We start from the raw sequence: 23,944 nt of genomic DNA on the forward strand, positions 1-23,944 counted from the left end.
TACACACTGCACCTCTAAAGCCATTAATTTCATCTTGAAATTGAAAAAAATAAATAAATGAATGCTTGGCTTTATGGTGATTGGTAGGTTTTAAGAGGTTTTTTAAAACCCAAATCCTTAAAACTACCATTAAACTGTGCTGAAGGACTCTGTAGCCATAATCACTCTGTAACTTAACATAAAACAAGTGCAGGCCACACAGAAGTACTTTTATCATTTATTTAATCTTTATTCACCTAGGTTGGGGGGATAGACCTCCCCTGGCATTCCCATGTAAAGAGATGTCAATGACAAACACGTCCAACCAAACGAGAGAGGGTGAATAGGATTCCAGTCCATACATAAAATACATTTATTTACTATTTATTGAACCACCAGCATCCGTTAGTCCCACACAGCATCCATCTGTGCTATTAAATATATAGAGATACATCTGTGGAGGGATTTATTTACTGTATGTGTGAGAGAGGAGGGACTGGCAGAGCTTATAGACGAGAAGAATGGTGGAGGAGCAGCATCGAGTCATGCCTGCAGTGTCCCCCCTTGTCTACATGATGCCACAGGAGGACAAGGGGTTGGCGATCTGGCAGGTGCAGGCTGACTGGCAGTATTGGCGCACAGTCTGGTAGCAGCTGCGATCTGCGTCCCCGCCCCACTGCACGGGCCCGTTTGGGTCCGAGGGCAAGCGGCTCAGGATGCTGGTGTTGATGGCCAGAGCAGCCAGGCCATAGTCAGTGAACAGCACTGTCTCACGCCGGCACGTGGGGCAGGAGATGAACTTGTACTTGGGACAGGACTCGTAGAGGATCTGCAGGCACTCCTCACACACTGAGTGCAGGCAAGAGAGGATGCGCGGGCGCTTTCCGGCGAAGTTGTAGGTGTGGCCGCAGGTGGGGCAGTCCAGGGGCTCGCAAGGCATGACCGGCCCCGACGAGGATGAGGAGGACGTGGAGGAGGAGGTGGAGGAGGAGCGTAGCACGTACTGGTTGACTATGACGTCTTCCATCTTGTAGTGGAACTGGTGGTAGCAGATCTCGTTGGCACTGGTTTTACGCTGCGCCAGGAAGCTCTGCTCCCTGCGCGTCACGGGGGCCGGGGATGACACCATAGGCCGGGGAGAGCCCGTTATGTCCAGGTTCAGGTCGCTGCAGGCCTGGTTGACAATAATTTCACCTTCACCTCCACCGTCCCACGCCACTCTGGGGGGTGGGGCATAGCGCGGCTGGGTGACGGGCACAGGGCACTCTCTGGGGAACTTCTCCGACTGGATGATCTTGACGGTGTCCATGGGGATGGTGACGGGCTGACGCCTGAGGCAGGACATTCGCACGTTGTTACAGGTGGAAAAGAGAGAGTGTGTGGCTCTAATCAGCGCTGGACGCCCCTGCCTGGTTCTGGACTTAGGTTCAAGGTTGGGCTCTTTCTGTAAAGTCAGCCATTTGAGGGAACATGAGGACGGATGGTTGCCGCCATGTTTCCCTCAGAGATCCTCCCTTGTTGGGCGCTACTGTCAGCCTGAGTCCTTATGAGGGGATGACAGATAGAGCAGCTTAGCCAGAGCACCTTATTCTGTCACAACTGATATGTACAGATGATTCAACAGTCGAGCTTACAGTATTTGACCAGTGTTGACAACTTAAAGGTAGTTTTTTTATGTTGTTTTAACTCACTAAATGCTGATGTTCCTGTGCTGTCTTTAATGGCTATTTGCAAACATATATTCACATACAAGGGCAGACAGAACTGTAGCACAAAGTTATGTTCTCACTCAGTGATAACACCAATAAATAATCTCATATGCACACTGATGCACACATATATACATACACTACAGGTTGGTGGATATCTGCATTCCCAGAGTGGGGGTGGGGGTGTTGAGTGCAGGTAGTTGAGAAAGGTCCAGGAGGTATTGTCTTAAACTATGTCCTGTGGCCTGCAAAGGGAAACTCTTGCATTCTCAAACTAGCCTTTATATGTTTCTTGTTTAAACGCCCGCTTGACTTCCTGTTTTTGGCTGCGGGTAAGTTACACCTCGACTTGAGTGCGTGAGAAAGAATGAATAACCTCCAGTCTTTTTCTCTCTTTTGTCCAATTTGGTCACGTGACCCTGTTTGACCCTTTCAGTGGATTGTTGATAAGAAGGTGGGAGGAGGTCTTTTTTTGGGAGGTGTCCTGGAATGACTCCTTTGCTCCAAGGCTCCTGAATTCCTCAGAGGTGGAAGTTGGGGTTGTTTTTTCTCTTACTTTCAGACAGTCCTCCCAACTAAGCAGAAGAAGTGATAAAAGTCTGAAGTATGCGTCTGTGCTTGTCTCCCAAGTTTCAGTTTGTCAGACTCATAACATCTCCTCAGGTTTCCTTTGGTCCATCTACCTGTGAAAACAGAAAGAAATAGGGATATATAAATATTCTCTTTAAGATAAAGTAGATTTTGATACATATAATATGGAAAGTAAAAGGAAAACAAGGATCAGCCTCTCGGAAATATATATATACTTCATAAAATGCAAATGAAAACATATTGGCTATAAGACATTTGCAGTTCACATACTCTTTAATGTTATATTTCGGTGTATGATTTCATATTTGTCCTTGGATTTTTTTTAATGGAAATGAAACAGCCCTGTTCAGTAGCATTCACTAACTCCAGCTGTATAAAGATCCGTATCTTTGTGTTTATCTGATTACAGAGGCCGAGCAGCAAGGTTCACTGGGGGGTGGGGGTGGAGGTTTATAGTCTATTTCCTTTTGCTTTTTGGCCTTGATCCAGGTGTGTTTCTTTGAGGGTTAGATGATTATCATGTTGCCACTTGCTCGTGGGCACAACACAGCACAGACACTACGCCTTTCTTTTGACTAAACACAATCAATGTGCTACAAAGTCTGAAGATTATGGTGATATGTGTGCTGGCGTAAGAACACAGCACACCCACTGCTCATCTTAAGTCTGAGTATACCAATTTAGAGCACTTAATAATACTTTTTAGGGAGGCAGCTAATAATCATGCATAGTAAGGCATTTATCTCTTTTTCAATCACTTATTTTATAAAATTGGACAGAATAAGGAAAAATGGAGATTGCATGCTCCTGGAGCTGCTGTTTTCCCACATCCAAACATGTTTCTTTATTGAATGCTGACATGAGTGATGTCCTTTGTTATGGTGCATACACTAATGCAACACTCAGTTTTATATAGACATATGAAATGAATACAAAATAAAATATATATAATTCAAGCTAACACAGTTTGCTTCCCATGTCCCTTTTCACTTCTTTAAATGTATAATATACAGATTGAGAATTTATTTCCAAAAATTCAGTAGAACTCTTAACATGACATGACAAACAAACAAACAAACAAAAAACTGCCACATTGTCTGGTCAGAGGCGGTGATTGTGACACTGTTGCAGTCCTGCTCTTGTCATTTCATGCTTCCTGTTAACACTCAGTCATCTTCTCAGTTGCGTCAGTTCGACTCTAACATGCGTAGGAACAGGTTGCAATCTGTACTGTATGGATGGTTTGTGTCATACTGTGTGTGGGTTTTTATCAAAAAGAACAAGTGCATGGTTGAACATTTTTAGCTTGACCAAAACAATAGCTGCCAAACAGCAGAAGAGGAGGATGACACATCTTTCATTCTCTACATGGCTGTCGACAGCAATGATTCATTAGAAGTGGAAAAAAGACTGTGCAGAGGAGGTGACCAACATGGCGAGGAGGAAAGAGAGAGAGAGACAGGAAAATAAGAGAGAGAACACAGCACTGGTCCTGTTTTCTATTTATGGTTTGTTTATCTATGCACCTCTCAGTGGTTTCCTGCCCCCAACCTCTGCTGAAGATTCACACTGAAAATATATATATGTGCCAAACAGGAGGAAGTGCTTTTATGTGATGCATGTGAGCCATATTCTGTGCAAGCAGGTTGATATTTGTTTCTCTCCTTCATCCTTTCTCCATGACTCTGTTGACACATTTGTTCACTTCACACTCAAACACACAGAGCTGTTAGCAAGAATCACTCACAATCTCACCAAATGTGTCCCTCCAGCAGCTGCAGTGCTGCAACACTTTTCCCAAAATAGCCTCTGTTTCTTTCTCATCCTCGTGCACACACAGTAGATATTCATACACATTTGATAAGGTTGGGCGTTAGCAACAAGATAACATATTGGAAATGTTAGTGGTGATATCTAGGGGGGCATTAAATAAGAAGAAGAATCAGCAATAACTGCCTGTGAGACCAACAAAATACATTTGAACTCTATCACATTATTATGATAACTGATAATATTATTAAATCTAAGGCAACATTTAGTTTTATGTCATGAAACGAAAACCCTAAGCCATATGGCTGCTGATATTAGTAAGATTAATTATTTTATTTTGGTATGTACCCTTATAGCAAATGCAAAATCACATAAAAATGTGATCAAATTGATATTCAATTAATAACATGTGTCAAAACTATTCACAAATAGAAAACAAAACCTTTGGCAACTTATTTTATTAGTAATTTTGATGTAAAACTTACTAATGTGTACACTGTAGGAAACAATGACATAGTATGGTCATTGTGATAATCATGGGTATCAAACCTCAAATTCTTGTTTACTTATTCCTTATCAAATATTCAGGAATTCAGATTTAAATAACAATGTTGACACTTATAAACCATGTTTTATGAAGGTAAAGTTTTGCTTGTGTTTAGACGTTTAACATTTTTGCGAATTTAGGCTAGATTTTCTAGAAAAGCATGTTTGTATTCATCAAAGTAAGGTATCAATTTTGGTATCAGAAATCATATCACATTATCAATACGCTTAGATTATACTATATTATATTTCCCAGCCCTATACACATATACATGTTTTGAATGAGAGCTAAACCAATAAATCATTCTGGCAGATGTATTAGCTAGTATTAACTTACTGCAGGTGTGTTTGTCTATATTTATATTGCATGAACACAATATAGGTCAATAAGAAGAAGTCACAGTTCAGGCATACCAAACATATGTTTGAGGTTATTCTGAAATGCTGCTGCTGTTTTTACACCAGAAAAAAATTATTTTTCAGCTGCCGAGTACAGACAAATCTAAGTAACACATATAAAGAATGTCTGTTCATTGCATGTGTTGATACTAAAATAAATCGGCCAATACATCATAATCTGATTTTTTAAATTTATAAACTTGTAATATCACTGTTGACCTCACACAAATAATAGATGTACAGACTAATTTTGTCAATATAATGGTTTGAGAAAATGCTCTGGTCTGATAGCAGCAGGGGTCGAGCTGATAAAGCATCCAGGCTGCTTGAGGAGCTTTTGAGCCTGGGGAGATGAAGCAGCTAAAATTGCCTTCTAATTTGGTGACAGTGCTATGAAAAGGGCTGATAACGGATGCAGACTGTCTGCTGATGGGCCAGCTTTGGCGCAGCCTCCTCATAATCGACGGAGCCCTCTCTAGTTATGTAAGGAGCTCATCTCTGACCCAGCCAGCATATAAACAGAGTGTAAACTGCTGCAGCTTTTGCATAGTCTTTACATTTAGTTTATGTATGTGTTTATATGTGTGTGTGGATAGCTCTGGGCCCTCTCCCTGCAGAGGAATTATGACACTAATGAAATCATGGCAGGCATTTGACCTCGTCATCACGACCAAGCGGAGGAAGAGGAGAGCTGACCACAGAGATGTCAGATGAGTCTCTGTCAGCAGCAAATTCCTCATTCCATTGAACACACGCAGAGTTGCATACACAGTACATCAAGTCACACACACACACACACACACACACACACACACACAGACCCGAGAACATTCTCTGCCACAGACAACTCCCCATCATGTACACGGCACCACCCTTTACATTCCAGTGGATGCAAAAACAAACACATAGCAGACTGATACGAGATAGGACATTTTTAGATGTGTATACTATCAGTCATGGTAGGCTTATTTCTGACTGATAAAAACTGACACACACACCTGAAAAGAAGGGGAGAAGAACACACAAAGCTCCATCTCCTAGAACACTCCTTTTATCTCACGCTTTCATGAAGTAACTTCGTCTCTTTCATGCATGCACACACGCACATGCACACACACACACACACACACACACACACACACACACACAGGTCTGTCCGTTACCTCACAATCACACTGGATAGATTCCACCTGTGCAGATCGGAGAGCAGGGGAAGGGCACCATGTTCTGAATGAGTCATACTGTAGTGATCATGCGCACCAGTGTCCGCCAGTCTCTCTATTCTTCTCTCAATGAAAATCTGTCTGTCTCTATCCATCCCTCCTTCTTGCTGTCCCTCCATCCACCATCCATCCATCCACCCACCCACCCACCTACCTACCTACCTATCTATCTACCTATCTATCTATCTATCTATCTATCTATCTATCTATCTATCTATCTATCTATCTATCTACCTACCTACCTACCTACCTATCTATCTAACTGTCTGTCTGTCTGTCTGTCTGTCTATATGAGCTGTCTTTTGCCCTGAAGAGCCCAGAGGCTGTGGGTCTTTGTGCCCCTACACCACATACCAGCAGTGTGTTAGGTATGCCAGTTATGTTGAGATGTGTATCCACATTCATGCCTCGGCTGGTGAAAAAAGCATCAGCACATCTCTTCTCGGACCCATATGGGATATGTTGTGTTTTGATTACATAACATATTACGACCTTAGCATGATCTGAGGACAAATCCCCAGATTTACTGTATGTTTTCTGGCTGCAGCTTGCTGAGATGAAGTATGACACAGTGCAGGAGGATTTGCTGTTGGTGGTGTATTAAAGTTGATTTAAGAATGCTTTTTTAAAAATGTATCCCCTTAATGACACCTTTAAATTTCCTCTACTATACAGTTTGCCTACAATTCCTTAATATGTTCACATATAACATACTGATATAGTGGGTTGGTGTAAGGCTAACACAATTAAAATGTCAAGATTTAAGTGCATGTATTTTTCCCCAGGCTACAGATATGCTATTTGACTATAAAGTTCCAATTGCTGTAATTACAATCCAACTGTATGACAGTAGTCAGATGTGTGTGTGTCTGTATGGGCAGAAAGTGCTCGCGAGTATGAGAAGGAGGTGTTGTTTTTAATAATTCAGCTCGCTGTCATTCATGGCAGACTTCGGCCATTTTGCCTCACAATTCATTACAGCCAAGTGCTCTTTGTTCTCGTCTGTGTAGCTCCCACGGCAACATGGCAGAGCTGCACACAGGCAGGAAAATAAAAGCAATAACCATCATCGCTGCACCTGACACAGACCTCATTGAAAATTTATGAGGGAAAGGTTCAGCAAATGCCTGGCTCTTCAATAACAACAGTTATTGATTAAGCTAATTTATTTATTTATTCATTCATTAAAGTGGGCTGTCTCAGCATAGGGTTTAGATGGATGGCATTGATGTTGTGCAATGCTGAGGCTCAAGAGGTGATGAGATAGAGGTGAGCTGGCCAACACATTTGGACTGTGTGAGATGGAGCAGCTTTGGTGTGTGGGAGGGGTGTGCTCAGGAGCAGCAGTTATGCAATCGCAGCATGGCGTACCCAACACTCTCACTGCAGCGCCAATGTATGGCCAATATGGAGATGCCTTAGTGCTGCTGACAGCTACAGAACAGGCCGTTCCTGCCCTGTCCCTACCCCCCCCCCCTCCACACACACACACACACCCATCACCCCCTACCTCCTTCAACCTTTTCCTTTCCCCCTGCTTCCTCCTGCCCCCATTGTCTGTCTGTGCAGAGGTCTGTTAAATGTCATAACCACTGAAGACAGGACACCCAAAACATACCACCTATACCTCAACTCACACATCATCAGGGTCTATTCACAGTTTCTCAGCCTTGTTTGTGATCGATGCAGATAAGCAGTTGCGCAGGTGCGTCTGTGTGGGTAGACATGTGTGTCTCCATTCATGCATCTCTAGGTTTGTGTGTCTGCAAAATGGACGGCTATGATGCAACAACTGTGTAAATCCCAGCTTAACGTAACAAAAGGCAAAACAGGCACCTTTGTCTATTTGATTGTCATACAAAGAGAGCTAGCAAGAAGAGAATATTGTTGTGAACCTCACACACTGGAGCCACACCTCACAGATCTGTAACATACAGACATACATGCAGAACATTTAGCTCATAAAACAGATGCAAAGCCTTTTCTCATCCTCACCTGTCTGCCTACGCACTTGTCTTGCTCCAGTCCTCTCTCGGCTCCTCGCTCCAGTTCCAGTTTTTGCATTTGAGATGTTGTTGTTGTCGACGTTGTTGGTGCTGAAGATAAACCAAAGCTCTCAGTCTCTTTACCTCACTAGATGGGAGGATGTTCTCTCCTGTCCATTTGATTTTTAGCAGGGCGAACAACAAGCAATGGTTAAGGGAGGAAAAGATGGAGGAGATGTAAGATGGAGGAAGCTGTTGCAAGGTGTATGCGTCATGTCTTGGGGAGCTTTTATCTGTTGTTCTTCTCCTCCTTGCCTCTCTGGTACCTTTTGTCCTTCACTCTCTCACCCTTGCTCCTTCTCTTCTGAGATGTGGCTTAGCGTCTCTCTCTGGTATCTCTTTCTCCATCCCTCTCTGTGTCACCCTCCTGCTGAGCCTGTCAAATTATTCAGCTTATTCTGTGTAGTGACCTGAGTGTCTGTGCTGTTTGTTCTCTTTTTCTTCTGTTCTTCCTGCTCGACTCCTTCTTCTGCTTCAGGTGAACATGTATCCTTCTTCTTTTTCTTCCTCTTCTTTCCCTCTTTTCTGCTGTTACATCTCCTCTCGTCTCAGCCACCGTTCATTACTCTTCTTTCTCCTCCTCCGTCTGCTCCAGTCAGTGCACCTCACAGTCACACATGCGCAGTGTTTTCACACATACATGCACACACACGCACACACACACGCTCTCTCGCTCTATGTCTCTGTGCTTCTGGCTCCCTCCTTATGCATGTAGCTTGTTTTGCCTGCCTGCCCACCCTCCTCCTCTCTTCTCTCTCTTCTCTCTCTCTCTCTCTCACTCTCTATATATATCTTTATCTCACACACTCACTCTTTGCTCTCTCGTTTGCTCTCTCTCGCTGCAGCACACACTGCAGTGCCTCTGCAGGCAGTATCACGTTTTCTAGTTGCCAGAGAAAATATTTCAGCCAATGAGAAACATTAACAATGCTCCCCACCCCCCACTCCACTGACTAAACACACATATGCATACACACACGCACATGCATACACAAATATGTGCACATCCATCTGACACATAAAAGATTTGCACCCAGGGCCATGAATAATACTTCATATGTACAAACAAATACACACACACACACACACACACACACACACACACACACACAGCAGCCAGGCACACAGGAAATAGAGGAAGCTGGTGCAAATAGATCTAATCTTCAGAGTGCGGCACAGGGAAAACAAAGCATAAATTCACAAATTAGTTTTCTATCAGGCTGCTGACTGGAGGCTTCAGAAAAACAGATCCCTCATATTCGACACTGATCACATCTCATTCATGTTTCCAGAAATGGATTCCTCACAAGCAGAGCCTCAAAGCGGAAATGTTTACAGCAAAGAGGCGAAGTGCAACATTTTGCAATGTTGAGTTTTTAGAAATTCACCCAGAAACTTTAAGGCAGCATCCTAAGCTCCCATCACTGATCTGCACATGCAGTAATGTTACATAATGAGGATTTTAATAAGTTTTGTATCTGCTCAAGCTTTCATGCTGACCAATAAATAATCCTCAGATCCAAATGAAAAAAAAAAGCATGAAGTGATTTTGCATTTCAATCAATGTAAGAGGGTTACGCTTACATAATGTGGGCATCAAAAGTATCATGTAATGAGAGGCATTGGAGCAATAATAAGAAAGTCTGAACACCAAATAGTCCATGTTTGAAGTAATTTTAGCAGTGAGTATACCGCATTTATTATCCACATACTAGCTCTTCTGTAGCGCTTTAGACTTCAACATGTCATTGCTGCAATACAAGTTCCTCAAACTGAGAATATTTGGTGTGCACTTTTTCTCTTTTAACTGGAAAATGGATGTGCATGTCATGTTCACCGTCAAGCCCCTGAAAATGTGGTTTCAAATCTTAAAAGATTATCTCCAAATAATTAAATATTCATGAATGTTTGCAGCAACAAATTCGCTACAAAGAAGGCATTACAGTAATGTGATATTTTTTTCAAAATTTTTCCAAGTACTTTAAGGGGTTATAATTTATGATTCAGTTTATGGAATGGGCTCATTTGTTGTCTTGATGGAGGGTTGATGTCAGCTTCTGAGCCTTCAGTGGACAGACAGGTCCCTGATGTGTTATCTTGGCACAGCAGCTGGAAATGTGGGGAAAATATTAGTCTTTGCAAATGGGAGAAATGCGCCTGCCGGTAACTACAAGGTCGTTTCATTTCAGTGCTCTGTTCTTAACTGACTTGCTAACGTTAGCTAATGGTTAGCATGCCAGTCAGTAAATACTACTGATGCTGTGCGTGGTTTGGAGTTGTTAAAAGTGACCTCTAACAAAGCTGATAGCTGCAGTATTTAACTAAATGAATGTAACATGTAATGTAACTCATTATTTTTGCTGTTGAATATTAGGGAAAGGAATGAATTCACCTATTTAGTGAGTAACTAGTCCACTGTTTGAGGAATAGTGATCTGGCAATTTAAGTACTTAAATTAACATTTTTTTAATTCCATTCGAGGCATGGCCTATTAGGAGTAGAGTTAGAGTGATTGTGGTAATGTTTAATCCTTTTATAGATTGTGATGTAGTTTGTAGGCTATCAAAACAAATCTGCTAATCCACTTAATACAATGGTTCAGTTTACTGTCAGACATCTTGGGATTCTTTTGAACGTAGTGAATCATTGATCTAAACAGGTTTTCTTTATGTAAAATTCTAGATCCTAAAAAGTATCATGAGTCACTCATTGAAAATAGTGGTGTTCAACCTGTGGAAAAGGTGTGAGTGATATGAAAAACACTGCAGGGCAGACCACGAACTAGCATGTGTTATATTAAACCTTTTGAAAATGTCAGGGCACCAAAACATTATGTATGTGTGGGCAGGGGAGGTTTATGACTAAGTGAACTCAGCTGGGCATAAACTAAGGTTTATAGCAAAGTAAAAGTCTTGGGATTGAGCCTGTTGTTTCCTCTTTGGAGGTGAAGTGCAGTTCAGAGGTAGCTATAAGGCACTGAAGACGTATATACTTGTAGCTGCTAGGACAACGAGACTTGTCACATGAAAAGAGCGCCAGGCATGCCCTGAGGCAGACTTCATTCAACAAGGGCTAATTTCTACATTACATTTTTCAAGAAGCTATTTGTCAGATGATGGACAGCCTGTGGAGGAGGAGAAATCATACTTTGTCCCGTCATGTCTGAAAGTACATGAATGGGCTAAACTAACATACAGTTTGGAAATTTTCACAGGAATATCTGAATGAAAAAGGTATGTCATATGAAAAATTTAAAATATACTGTAATTACAGATTGTTTTTAAAATGTTATCGTCCAGTACTGACACAGAGATTAAAGGTGGAATATATGACATTCATCCCTGGCAAATGTCAACAAGAAACAACTTGATAGGTAAAGATATAGTGAAACAGTTCCTGAGCAGAGAATGTCTGTCTTGAGTAATCTGAATTACAACATTTAACAATTTACAAGGCATTAAAAAACACTTTCCTGTAGATCAACTTAAAAAGAGTGCAGGAGTGAGTCCAGCATCAAACATTTCAGTAAATACATTGTGCCACACTAATAACCATTATTTCTGGATAATTGAAGCCAAGATGTTATGTGAGATGTGTCAGCTAAGATATCTTTTACAATAAACAAACAATGTGAATCTCATCTCAAGAACTACATTTTCACAAAGCAGATGCATTTTTACTGATGCTTGCTTGTCCTGATTTTTTCCCAATTTTTTTGTTAATAATTTTTCCTCATCTTTAATTGAAATATTTATTCATAAGCTTTTTGTTTAACTTACAGTAGAACGATTTATGCCATTTAAAGTGTGTCCTGCACAGTGTTCTGCATAATAGAGTCCTATGGAATGAGCCTGCCACTAGGAGGTGTCTGTGTTGCAGCTATCTTAGCTTGTCCTCAGGTTTCACGTTTTGGGGTTAGGGTTTTAAAAAAAGACTTTAAATGTTGCTTGTGTTTCAAAAGTGATATTTTGCTCTGAAAATAACACACAATTTCACTTTCAGTATTACTTCATCACCTGTACACGATACCTAATGCAATAGTCCGGCAACAGCTTTTTTTGTTACATATTTTATGGTTATGTATCAAAGAGATGTTGATTCAAGTGGCGTACATCAAACACTTGGGGATTCATAGTCTTATTACATTTTTAAGAGGAAATTTTGTTGAAACTCTTTGTTGTATTTTACTTCTTCATAGAGATGTTTTGAAAGATACATGTTGAAAATGATTACGTCCATTGTGGCCATTGTGGTGTGAGAAAACTCAACTTCTTCCTCAGAAAGACTCCACAGTAAGAGTTCAACCTAACACTGGGTTAACAAAGCTTACAAAGAATATACAGTACATAAAAAACCTGAAACTACTTCATCGTATAAAATAACTTTAGCATTATTAAAAATTCCATCCAAACTTTGATTTTATTTAAACTGTTCTTCTTCCAACAATGACCCATTGTCATACTACACCACAATCAACAATTTTCAAGGAATTCAAAACATGTCTGGTCTCATCATTCCTCAGAATGGATAAGGTGGATGACAGATGGTGTTTGGCGTACAGCACTAAAACAAAAATGTCTCATCTGACTGTTGAGAGTCAGACAAGCCTATGTGACGGTTGACCTCTGAATGTTTCCTCACACACCACGCTGGCCAGCAGAATATCAGCACCAGACAAAAGGACAAAGTAATATGCAGCTGGAGGAGAATCACTGAGTCAGGGATAACAGAGATAAAACTGCGGAGAACAAAGCCAGCAAGTCCAAGGCAGAAACCATAAATCATTCAGCAGCAGTGCACATATTCAAGGCCTACTTTAGTGCTGTTCACTTAGTGTACATTAACCACAGAAGAGTGAGGTAATGCAATATAATGGAAATGACTCACTAGTCTCACACAGTATATTAAAAAGTGACCATGTTTGTTATTCAGCATTTATTTATGAAGTCAATGAAAGCACAATGTACCTCAGCAACAGTGAGCCACTAGAGGGAAGTAAAGAGAGTCAATAATTTACTAGAATGTGTTCATCACTAGATATCTTTTTTCTTTATTAATTTAGACAGAAATGAGTTACCTTGCAGCTCCGTTAATGAGCTACTCTAAAATATAAAGCCACCATTGTCCTTTCTCTTCATGCTTACACACACTCATTTTGCTTATACACATAAAAGCAACAGTAAAGATTTAACACTGGAATATCTACAAAATTATGGAGTAGTCATGTGTCCAGATGGGTGAAAATGTATGCACAATGAATATTTTCTCTGTGTTAATATATTAAAATATGACAACTGGATTCCTTCAGAACTGAAAATGATAAATAAATTATATGTCACAAAAGCTCTAGAGTCTCATGTAAAGTAATGAAATGTCTTGGGAATTTTAGATAGGCACAAACTTAATAGAAATATCATTTTGTCCTAGAAGAGTACAATAGCCAAACATAATACAGATAATAATAATGATGAGTAGCAACACTTTACAGGTTGCTTATTTCTATGCAAATTTTGGTAATTTTCAGGTATAATTTGATACAAATTATAAGAAAACAGAAAAAAGTGAATACCCAATCATTACATTTGGGTTCATGTGAAGTTGTTGATTTGCAAAAAAATCTTAATAAATTAGACAATTTTCTGACACAAAATACATAGTTTTCAGTTTGAACACTACATTAACATATTCTGAGTTTTTTTTTTTTTTTTTTAGTAAATTCATAAAAGTGCTGCTGTGTAACTGTCTTAGGAACCTTCTCTTAACAAGTTATGTAATTTGGTACTATACAGGAAATGTGTTATAGAAGTTTTAAGAAACAGCCTAACAATATTTACTTGTCTTATTTATCAAGACGTTTTTGCAAATTAACTGTACACCCAAATCAGCACTTATTATAGTTTGGGGTCTGAAAAGTGAGGCCAATGCGGAAGTGCCTCAAACCTGCATTCTCTCGAATGGCCAGCAAAGGGTGATTTCACTGGCTCCAAAAAGAAGTGTGATTAAATGGAAGTCTATCAGAAAATTACCCTCCTTGTCTCATGATTTATTACCACAGTAAACACTGCCATGATGAGATTATGGTCTCAATCTCTAGTTTCAAGGCTGCTTCAACATAGCATGATGTTCATTTTGTAAATTATAACCCCATTTAGAGTAAAATAGATAATACAACGCGGCATGTTTATTATGTATCGTAATCATGCCATAACCCCAGATTCACAGAGTATAGGCATACATATAGCTGTTGTTGCAATTTCAGTGTTTTCAGTTCAGTTAATGAAATGTAATTGTAATCTTTCGGTTGCCTAAATAAAGTCTAACCAAGTTCTGGCTGCAAAAATCAGATGTTGACAGTCAAAATGGCAAGCTGGAGGCTTCAAAACCAATGGGTGACATCACAGTGCCTACAAACATTTTAATGTAGTCTGTGTGTTACCAATTAAACCGTCTTAACACTTTATTCTGTTTTTCCTTTCCAAAAAAGTGACAGTGTGTATCCGTTACTTAATGACACAGAGTAGAAGAGTATACATTATATTCTATTTTTGAGGCTTATGGTTAATAAACAATTCTTCAGTCGTAATTGACATTAATATAAAATGCTGTTACTTAAATATAAATGATCTGAGAGCAGTTGGAGCCTGTCCGGATTCTTTAAGCGTAAAAGCCATGACAGAAAACAGCCACACAGAGGAGAATGATGGCGTTGGCGTTGACAATGTTCCTCCATAGAGGCTTCTCTGAGGTGTCTGTGAGCTTCCTCTGCAACTCCGCCTGCTCCTCTGGACTCAGCTTTGGAGCTTTCTTGTTCTCCAGGCCGCAGAAGCACATCAAGGCCTTCTTGCAAAAGCCTTGCTCCTCCTCTGGTTCTGATTTGGAAAAGACAAAGACAATGAGGAAAGTCTGCTTGTGCGTGTGTGACTGCATCTATATATGTTTTCACTGTAAATGTGCTTACCCTCCATGTCCATAGATTTGGAATCATTGTTATCAACCCAGTCGTCTTCTTCAAGGTCCACCCTGTCCTCTGTACGGTTCCTCAGGCTCCAGCACAGCCTATACAACTACACAAACAACACGACACATGGGTGGGAACAAATTATTTATAAAGTTGGTTATGGCAGTGTCTTGCACTGAGTGGTCATATTTGCGTGAATGAATTATTAATCCAGCCTTATCTCACAGAAGCCACATACATGCTTGTCGTCGATGGGTTTGGTCATGAGAGACACTGACAGGATGATGATACAGGAGATAACAAACAGGATGATGGAAAAGTAGAGGTAGTGAACTCCACATATGATGGTGGGACAGTTACTGGGGTTAACACAGCTGCCTGTCCCATACGCAAACTCAGCAATCATCCTGGACAGACCGATAAGAAGGCCAATTATGAGTCCGTAAAATGCACCCTGAGGAAAGAGGAGAGGTAGGAAAAACTTCTAGTTTAGACATAAATACATAGACATAAAGGATAGGTTCACAATTCTTCAAGTCTTTCTTAAAACAATAGGCAGGTGCCCAAATGAACATTGACATAGGTTTATCTTGTTGTTATCATTTCTCTTATTCATACCGACAATTACAAGATCCATTTCAAATGCACTTACAATGTAAGTGATGGGGGCCAAAATCCACAGTCCTCATTTTTTAGCAAACATTTACTTAAAAGTTTTCTTTCAGATAATGTATAACTTAAGCTTAAGCTCTTAATGGTCAGCATACATAGGAAGAATGATTATAGCAAGAAAAACATGCCAATATTGGTTTTCCACTTAACTATTGTTCAACAAATGTCATTGGTTTTACAGGCATTTCATGATACATTAAAGTACAGGGCAAACTAAAACTGTGACCTGATCATGGTAGTAGATTAAAAGTTGAAGGATTTGCAAAATTATTGAAATGAAAGTCTAAACCTTTCAGAATTTCATTCTAAACCACAAATGTCCACCTCAAGGTAGCACTAGAGGAAAAGTCATCTAGGATTCATCCTCTGGGGACAATGAATATCTGTACATGATCTCATAGCAATAGTCAGAGATATTTTAGTCTGATCGAGATCTATCAATAAAGCCACATTGTTAGCAAAGTTAAATAGGAAAAATCATGCATTCTTGTAAAAAATGTTCAGATGATTGTACAGTATTTAAGGCTGCTGAGGATGTGTCCCCATCATTTATGGAGCAGCATCCAGCAATCATATATCACTGAAATATAAAATATACACAGTGGAGATTGCAAGACAAGTTGTGGCAAAAGGTGGATGATTAACAACAATAAACTAGATTTTCAGAATGAAGCACGAGCATTGGAGGGAGAGTGAGTTTGTCAAATCTTAAGAAACTTCTCATTGACTTGTTTGAATGTGAACTGTCATTGTATGAATTAGCTGATAATTGAAACTGAACAGCTGGTTGTGGCTATGACTTCAGAGTTTTTCCACCACTAATGTAACATTCATGAGTGTGAAAGGGTTCACACTATGTGTTTTTCTTTTTTTAATTAAAGGTCCTTTGAACCAAGCAGCACTTTCCAGATCATATTGCATGTGTCCATGTTGCCTTTTTAACGTTTTAACTATAACTTTACTGTCAGAAGACACACTATTACACAAGAACTCAGGGGAAGCAGTAAAAGGAAAGGTGTTACCTAAGACCTTTGGCCAGTAGTTACTTAAGATCCTTAAATTTAACCATATCTGATCATACTCCAAAGTTCACTTCACTGTTTTCAATAGTAACATGTGTTATTTGCAATGTGAAACATTGCACTAGAGTGAGATGACTGAATTGGGAACTCACAGCCTCATTGACACGTTTGCAGAAGATGGCAAGCATGAACAAAGCTGCAACAGGTGGTGTGAGATAGCTTGTGATGGACTGGATGTAGTCAAAGAGCTGACCACTCTGGGCTGACTGCACCACAGGGATCCATGCGATGCTCACACCAATCAAAGCCACAATGAACACCCTATACACAAACAAACAGACACATGAAAATAGTAGCAGGTTTATATGAAGTTTAACAACAATCAGAAATCATATTTTACCTGCCAGCAATCATGAGTTCCTTTTCACTGGCAGTGCGGCGAATCTTAGTGTAGATGTCCATGGTGAAGAGAGTGCTGGCACTGTTGAAGATGGAGGTAAGAGAGCTCATCAGAGAGGCCATCATCACAGACAGCATGAGACCTCGCAGACCTGAAATAAATACAATAATGCATTAAAGGAGGGCAGAAGGAAAATGACAGATCAGCTCAAAAGATAAAGGTCTTCAGCCACCCACCATCAGGCATAAGATCCACCACTAGTTTGGGATAAGCGATGTTGGTGCAGCCCACACTGGCCCCACAGTATTTTTGACATTCTTCTGGGTCCACACATGCCACTTCATCTGTACGGTAAGCAGGATATTAAGAATTATTTAAATCCACCTTAATCTCTGTGGTAAAATGAGTTGCATCAGCAAACACAGGTCGCATGATGAGCTTCAGCAACTACACCACACTCACCAGGGTAGAGGATTCTGCTGATCATCCCAGGAAACACCATGAGGAACATGGGCAGCAGCTTCAGGTAGCCACACAAGATGCAGCCAGCCTTTACATGAGATAAATTCTTGGCGGAGAGGCAGCGCTGGACAATAACCTACAGAAAAACAACATGTCATTGTTGCATTGACACAATAAATGATCAAAGTGGTGGGCATAAGGATAGATTGGAAAATTGGAATGCTTCTCATTTACTTCTTGTACAGGTGTAAAGTAGGTTGATCACATTGTGTTTATGTGCGTACTGAATGTCAACCGTTCAATTAGCACCTCAGTCAGGGATAAAGCTTACAATATTCTACATTTTGTTATCATCAACAAATCCAAGACCAAGACCAAAGTCAATATTGTGTTTGTTCATCTCTTACGGACAATATGTTCCAACCTCGCCAGCCTTTCTGTGGCTCCTTAGGTCCAATTCTTTCTACTGAGAATCGACTACATTGGCTAGAGCCTGAAACTGACACAGAAGTCTATTAAAGTCTGTGTAAAGTGAATTCAGATATTTTCTTCTAAACACATTAAATAGGTCATAAATGTATTTCTAAAAAAGGTGTAAAAAGCATTTCAACCATTTAGATTTGAATTGTGGAGCTAGGCTTCACAAACTGTGTTTCAAAATTTCTCTGTTCAGGATTTAGTGGGCGAGTCTGAAAATCACCATTGCGTTACCTGACACAGCGGTGATTGGCATAAACCCGCCCCTGCTGCTGTAGGTATAAATACATTCAGCGCACACTACTACTACTACAGTCTACAGTTAGCCAGTTATCCGCCGAGCTAGCAGCTGAGCTAGCGGCAGAAAGCTCTCAGACGTAGCTTCCATCAGTGCCATAGAGAGGTTCTGGCGTCCATGTTTCGGGTGGAGGTGGTGACTTTGATTGACAGGTGACACTTGACGACCTCGGCGGGCACGCCCACAGCGTTTGGTAGCAGACAAAGTGGCTAATTTTTACACAACTTTGAAGCTTAATTTCATATATTTAGCGATTTTTTTAATCATTCAAATCTGGCAGGGTAGTTAACAACACACCTTTCTGTGGTATGTCAAACTCAGAACACATATTTATTCTTACTTTACACAGACTTTAAAGTGCAATGCTATCCCTGGTTCCCATTGACTCCCATTCAAAAAAGCATCAATTTCTCCCTAGAAATACTAGGTACATTCTTTTTTCAATCGCTAAATTTGGGCCCTCTAATAAGTGTGTGTCTTTTTGGAAATTGGTAGGATTTTCCAGGACTTGAGTAAGATTATTTTGCTAAGTTTAATGTTACTTGATTACAATACCTGCCTTGTTAGCACAATGTAACTAGAGTAGCTAATGTAAGGCCAAGTGGTCACCCCTCACTGTTACTAGTAACCGTTGTTTTGGTCCAAGGTAGCAGGGGTGTGTTTCCAGAGTGTGACATGACACCCTCTTTCAGTCCAAATTTCAATGCTTTGAAAGTTTGGAAGGTTGCAGGCTATCAGACATTTACTGGAGCAGGGTGGTGTGTGTAGACAGCATCAGTGTGCCTCATTGATGTGTTTTTAATAGTGTTTGGTCAACAATGAAGGTCTATCGCACAGTGGAATAAACTAGGCTACATCTTGCTTTGGTTACATAAATTCATGGGATTTGTTGACAGCGAGAAAAATTTAAGAAAAAACAACTCATCACTAGACTTACTATAATCTTATCTGTGTGTCACATTAAAGACTAAATAAAAACATATTTATGCTTTTACTGCACAGACCACTTGAGTGCTGCCTGGCAAAAAGAGGCAAGATAAAGGTGCATAAATGAGTGTACAAATATGTGGGGATCAGTCAAATGAGTCTGTTTATGACTAGCACTGATAGTTGCTAACACAAGTATAAGTGAACACGCAAATGCCTATTTGCTTAACTGACCTGGTCAGTGCACCAGTACCAGGTGGCCTGAATGGTGAGTCCAAACACCAGGCCAGGCCATGGCAGGTCTCCTGTAACCGCATCCCTAAAAATATGGAAGGAGTCTGCCCGAGGCTCATAACAGCTTTCACTGATGTTAGATGTGATAGACGGGACGGCGTTCATGTAGTCATTCTGGAATTTTTCATAACCTCCCACCTTATCGAAAGCTGTGAACATGTGTGCAAATTAGAATAATTTACAGTGATTTGTCCTCTCATAATAACTAAAGGCTAAAAAAGGAAAATGCTATATTACCAAAGCCCAAAAGGATGAATGATCCGACAACCATGATGACGGTCTGTAAGGTGTCTGTGTATATCACTGCAGCCAGTCCACCTGAAATACAACATGTGATACCATTAATTAATATGTTTAGCATGCAAAATCATTATATTTTATACAATGTACATAAGTGAACTTAATGGAGAGAATAAAATCAAATTAATTGTGTGCATGATCCAATCACAACAATGTAGGTATTTACTATTAAGTGGGGTTATGTAAGTGCTTTTTCATCGTTCATCCTGTAAAGCTAAAGTTCAGGTGTGAATGCATTGTTACAAAACAGCAACAGAAGGCCAGTTCCTGCTTATCACAGTGCATGGGTAATTAACCACAATAGCACACCACTGATAAAGCAACCAGGAAAGGAGAGGGGGAGTGTGTATGTCTCTACTTATGGCCTTGAGAAGACTCAGGTGACTCAGTGTGCCATTCATAAAGTTGGGCGGCTGTGGGCAGGAGGTAGAGCGGTCGTCCTCCAATTGGAAGATTGGTGGTTCGATTCCCAGCTCCTCCAATCCATATATCAATGTGTCCTTGGGCAAGACACTTAACCCCAAATTGCTCCCGTTGCTGTGCCAACGGTGTGTGAATGTGAATGAATGGTTAGATCCCTCTGATGAGCAGGTTGGCACCCTGCGTGGTAACCCCTGCCATCAGTGTATGAATGTGTGTGAAAGGGTAATATGACATGTCATGTAAAGTGCTTTGAGTGGTCGCACAGACTAGAAAGGCGCTATATAAGTACAGTCCATTTACCATTTTACCATAAAACCTCTTGCTTTAGTTTACGGGTGAAATGTTGATCTGCTATTAATGTTGATCTGTGGAAAATGAGTTTATCCTAAGTGGACAGACCTGTGACAGTGTACAGTGCAGTAATCATTAGTAGCATGATAACAGCAAGGTAGATATTCAATCCAAGAGCCTGGTTGATAAAAATGGCGCCAGAGAACATATCTGCCTGAGCGGAGCAGAAAGGAGAAAACGTGTCATGTCAGTCAGTAACATACAAAACTGGTAAAATGCTAAAATAGAAAATGTGGCATTGCAGAGTTAAGATGTGACTTACTGAGATCTTGGTGAACACATACAGGAAGAGGGACAGCACAGAGAGATAGATGCGAATACGATGTCCTCCAAACCTCTTCTTCAGATACTCAGGCATGGTGACCACCTGAACACATCCATCTACATGAGAGTTTTACTTTGATATGTGTATTTTGTTTTTTTTTGTTTTTTTTGTTTTTAGGGGTTTTGTTTCGCTTTCTAATTACCTCCCACTTGACTTTTTGTCTATATTTGTATTCTGGGGCTCTGCTGGAATATATTTACATGATTTAAAAGTTGTTTTCCTGTCTGAAACCAGCTCTTTTAGCTCCTATCTCTTAAAGGTCCCCGTCCCAATGAGCCCACTCCGTTCACAGTGGTTAGAAGCTGCCACTTGGCTCCAGAGGCTATGTAAACAAACCATAATAGTAACATTTCACTTCTTCTTCTTCTTCTTCTTCTTCTTCTTCTTTACTCAAATGGAAACTTCCCAAAAAACCTGTACAGATTTAGGACAAAATCCGATCCAAATTATGGAGCTACTATAGCAACATGCTTGGCAACAAAGGCTAAAGATGGCCAAAGATGGTCGTTTATAGGCATGTAAATAAAGATATAAATTCAGATTTGTATTACGGAAACAACTATGCATACATAAGTATGAGCAATATGTTTTTCATGTTCAATATGTGACTTGTGTATTCTGTTTACCCCAGCTTTAATGTAGATGGGCACAAAGAGCCATGCCAGAATGACGACCACTATTAGAGCCTGAAACGAAAGGACACAAACAATAAATAGTGTCAGTGTCAGTATTTGTGAAAACGATGAAGTTGATTCCTGTATTTGTTTTGTGTGAAATTTAAGATAATCAACAGCTTTATCAGCTTAACTAACAAGGTTAAATGATAATATATGTGTCACAGGTTAGAAAGAAGTGATAATGATATGACTGGCACATCAGACCACTTTGATTACTCACATTCCATTCAAATCCACCAATGGCCAAGCCCGAAGCTGCAGCGGTTCCAGCTATTCCTACAAAGTGCCCACTGCCAATGTTGCTGGCAAAGAGTGACGCTCCGATCTGTAGAGTTAATGGTTATATTTGTAAAAACATGCATGCATAATTAATATTATTAAATAATATAATACATAATAAGTCTTACAACTTTTTTTGAAGTGAATTTCATTATGAGAAAGATTGATAAAAAAGATGGTCCCAGCTGACTATGCTTTTATGGTATGTCATGTAGTCAACATAATAAATACGTGTATCCTTATCTACTCACTCTAATAAAAACTGATGTTACTCAAATGGCCTCAGTTATGACACACTGCGGATGTCCATCCACCCGTTAGCATAAAACAATAAAAACTAATAATCCCTCAGTTACTGTAGATCAGAAGTTTATGGAAGAGCTCAGTCTGGATAAACATGCAATTGACTGAGTGTATGTTTGTTATTCTGAGCGGCTAGATACTCACTGGCCACCACACCATACTCCTCCCTGCAAGGAAAAAGCCACCAACTGTGGACCGGTTGGTGCGGACCATAGCCTGCAAAAGAAGGGGACATTAAATTGTCTTTGAATGCAATTATGCAAAACAGCACAGATTTTCACACACTGTTCCATCAGTCATTGCATATCAGTTAGTGATTGCATTTCAGCCACTCTAACAATGAACACAATAGTGAAAAAACATCAAAAAATCACAGCATATAATTTAATATTATCACTGACTGCTCTGACATATACAGTAAATCTAATATAAGTACAACCTGAAGTGTAAAAAATCTGCTATCAAACATTTGTGAACCAAGTGATTGCTTGGAGTGCACAATCTATCCACTCGATTACGTCTCATTTATTCCAAAGTGCTGCTGTAAAGATGTTAAACAAAACAAGTGAGATGCCTCTTATAAATCATCATGACATTTTCCCTTGTGGCTCAATACAAACAAATTGTATGTGTATTACTTAGTCTGAAAACAAAATGACAACTCTCATAACCATAACTAATTTCACAGGCAAGAAGGATTTAGAGAATAGTCAACAGAAAAGCTGAACAACTCACCCATATTCCCACAGCCAAGACAACCAAAAAGTAAATTACAATCACGGAAATATCAGCTGGATTATTTAAGGCCACTGTCGGAGATCCTGTGCCATTTTTTGCCATTCTCCTTATAAAGGAGAATCCAAAATAATCAGAAGACATTTTGCTGAGAGGATGACCCAAGAACAGGAGTGTTGGTGAAGTTGCTCCTCTTTGACTGAAGCACCTGTAAAGACGCTCAATGTACCTTTGACCCTGCAGGCAGGTGGAGGTGGGTTTATGTGAGAGTGGGGGCAGAGAAAAAGAGATGGAGGAGGAGGGGGAGGGGGGGCAAATCGGTGTGTTTGCTAGATATTGTATTTGATTGAAACTATACTGTAAATAATTGATTCATGAATGTAGATGTAAAAATTTGTGGGTTTAAATGTTTAACCTTCCAGCAAATAATGTTGTTAATGATCAACCCACAAGGAAATATGTTGAGCAAAGTCACAGGAGTTCCTGTAAAACAAAGGACCTACAGATATACTCCATGAGCTGTGCAGATCAATTCACTTTAATTCAATTCCCACACATACAACCAAACAATTTCCAGTAAATTAGAGTAAAGAAAAGTTTTATCACACAGCAATTAAGAAATCAAGACATTTCAAATGACACACAATTGTATGGCCGCTTATTGGTAGAAGTAAGATCACGTAACTGGATGTTAACCCATGAAGCCTTGTTACATAGTCCCCAATTGCCCTCTCCCTGACACCTCTGTCAATCAGTAAAATGACATTACACACAGTTGT

The 23,944-nt window shown here is 40.1% G+C and overlaps 2 protein-coding genes across 2 annotated transcripts; both read right to left on the reverse strand.

Moving 5' to 3' along the window:
* Positions 1 to 282: 282 nt before the first annotated feature.
* Positions 283 to 8,950, reverse strand: rnf208 (ring finger protein 208). The gene is made up of 2 exons (XM_053340695.1): positions 8,213 to 8,950; positions 283 to 2,371 (listed from the first exon to the last, which is right to left on the reverse strand). Exon 2 carries the CDS (start codon positions 1,322 to 1,324, stop codon positions 548 to 550), a length of 777 nt encoding a protein of 258 aa, XP_053196670.1. The 5' UTR covers positions 1,325 to 2,371; positions 8,213 to 8,950; the 3' UTR covers positions 283 to 547.
* Positions 8,951 to 14,625: 5,675 nt separating this feature from the next.
* slc5a1 (solute carrier family 5 member 1) lies at positions 14,626 to 23,344 on the reverse strand. The gene is made up of 15 exons (XM_053340691.1): positions 23,166 to 23,344; positions 22,575 to 22,646; positions 22,069 to 22,173; positions 21,798 to 21,857; positions 21,109 to 21,213; positions 20,895 to 21,000; positions 20,010 to 20,090; positions 19,713 to 19,921; positions 17,777 to 17,912; positions 17,551 to 17,658; positions 17,315 to 17,465; positions 17,067 to 17,235; positions 15,459 to 15,674; positions 15,221 to 15,326; positions 14,626 to 15,131 (listed from the first exon to the last, which is right to left on the reverse strand). Exons 1-15 carry the CDS (start codon positions 23,307 to 23,309, stop codon positions 14,917 to 14,919), a joined length of 1,983 nt encoding a protein of 660 aa, XP_053196666.1. The 5' UTR covers positions 23,310 to 23,344; the 3' UTR covers positions 14,626 to 14,916.
* Positions 23,345 to 23,944: the final 600 nt, after the last annotated feature.

The sequence above is a fragment of the Scomber japonicus genome, chromosome 19 (genome assembly GCF_027409825.1).
Source record: "Scomber japonicus isolate fScoJap1 chromosome 19, fScoJap1.pri, whole genome shotgun sequence".
Lineage (NCBI taxonomy): Eukaryota > Metazoa > Chordata > Actinopteri > Scombriformes > Scombridae > Scomber > Scomber japonicus.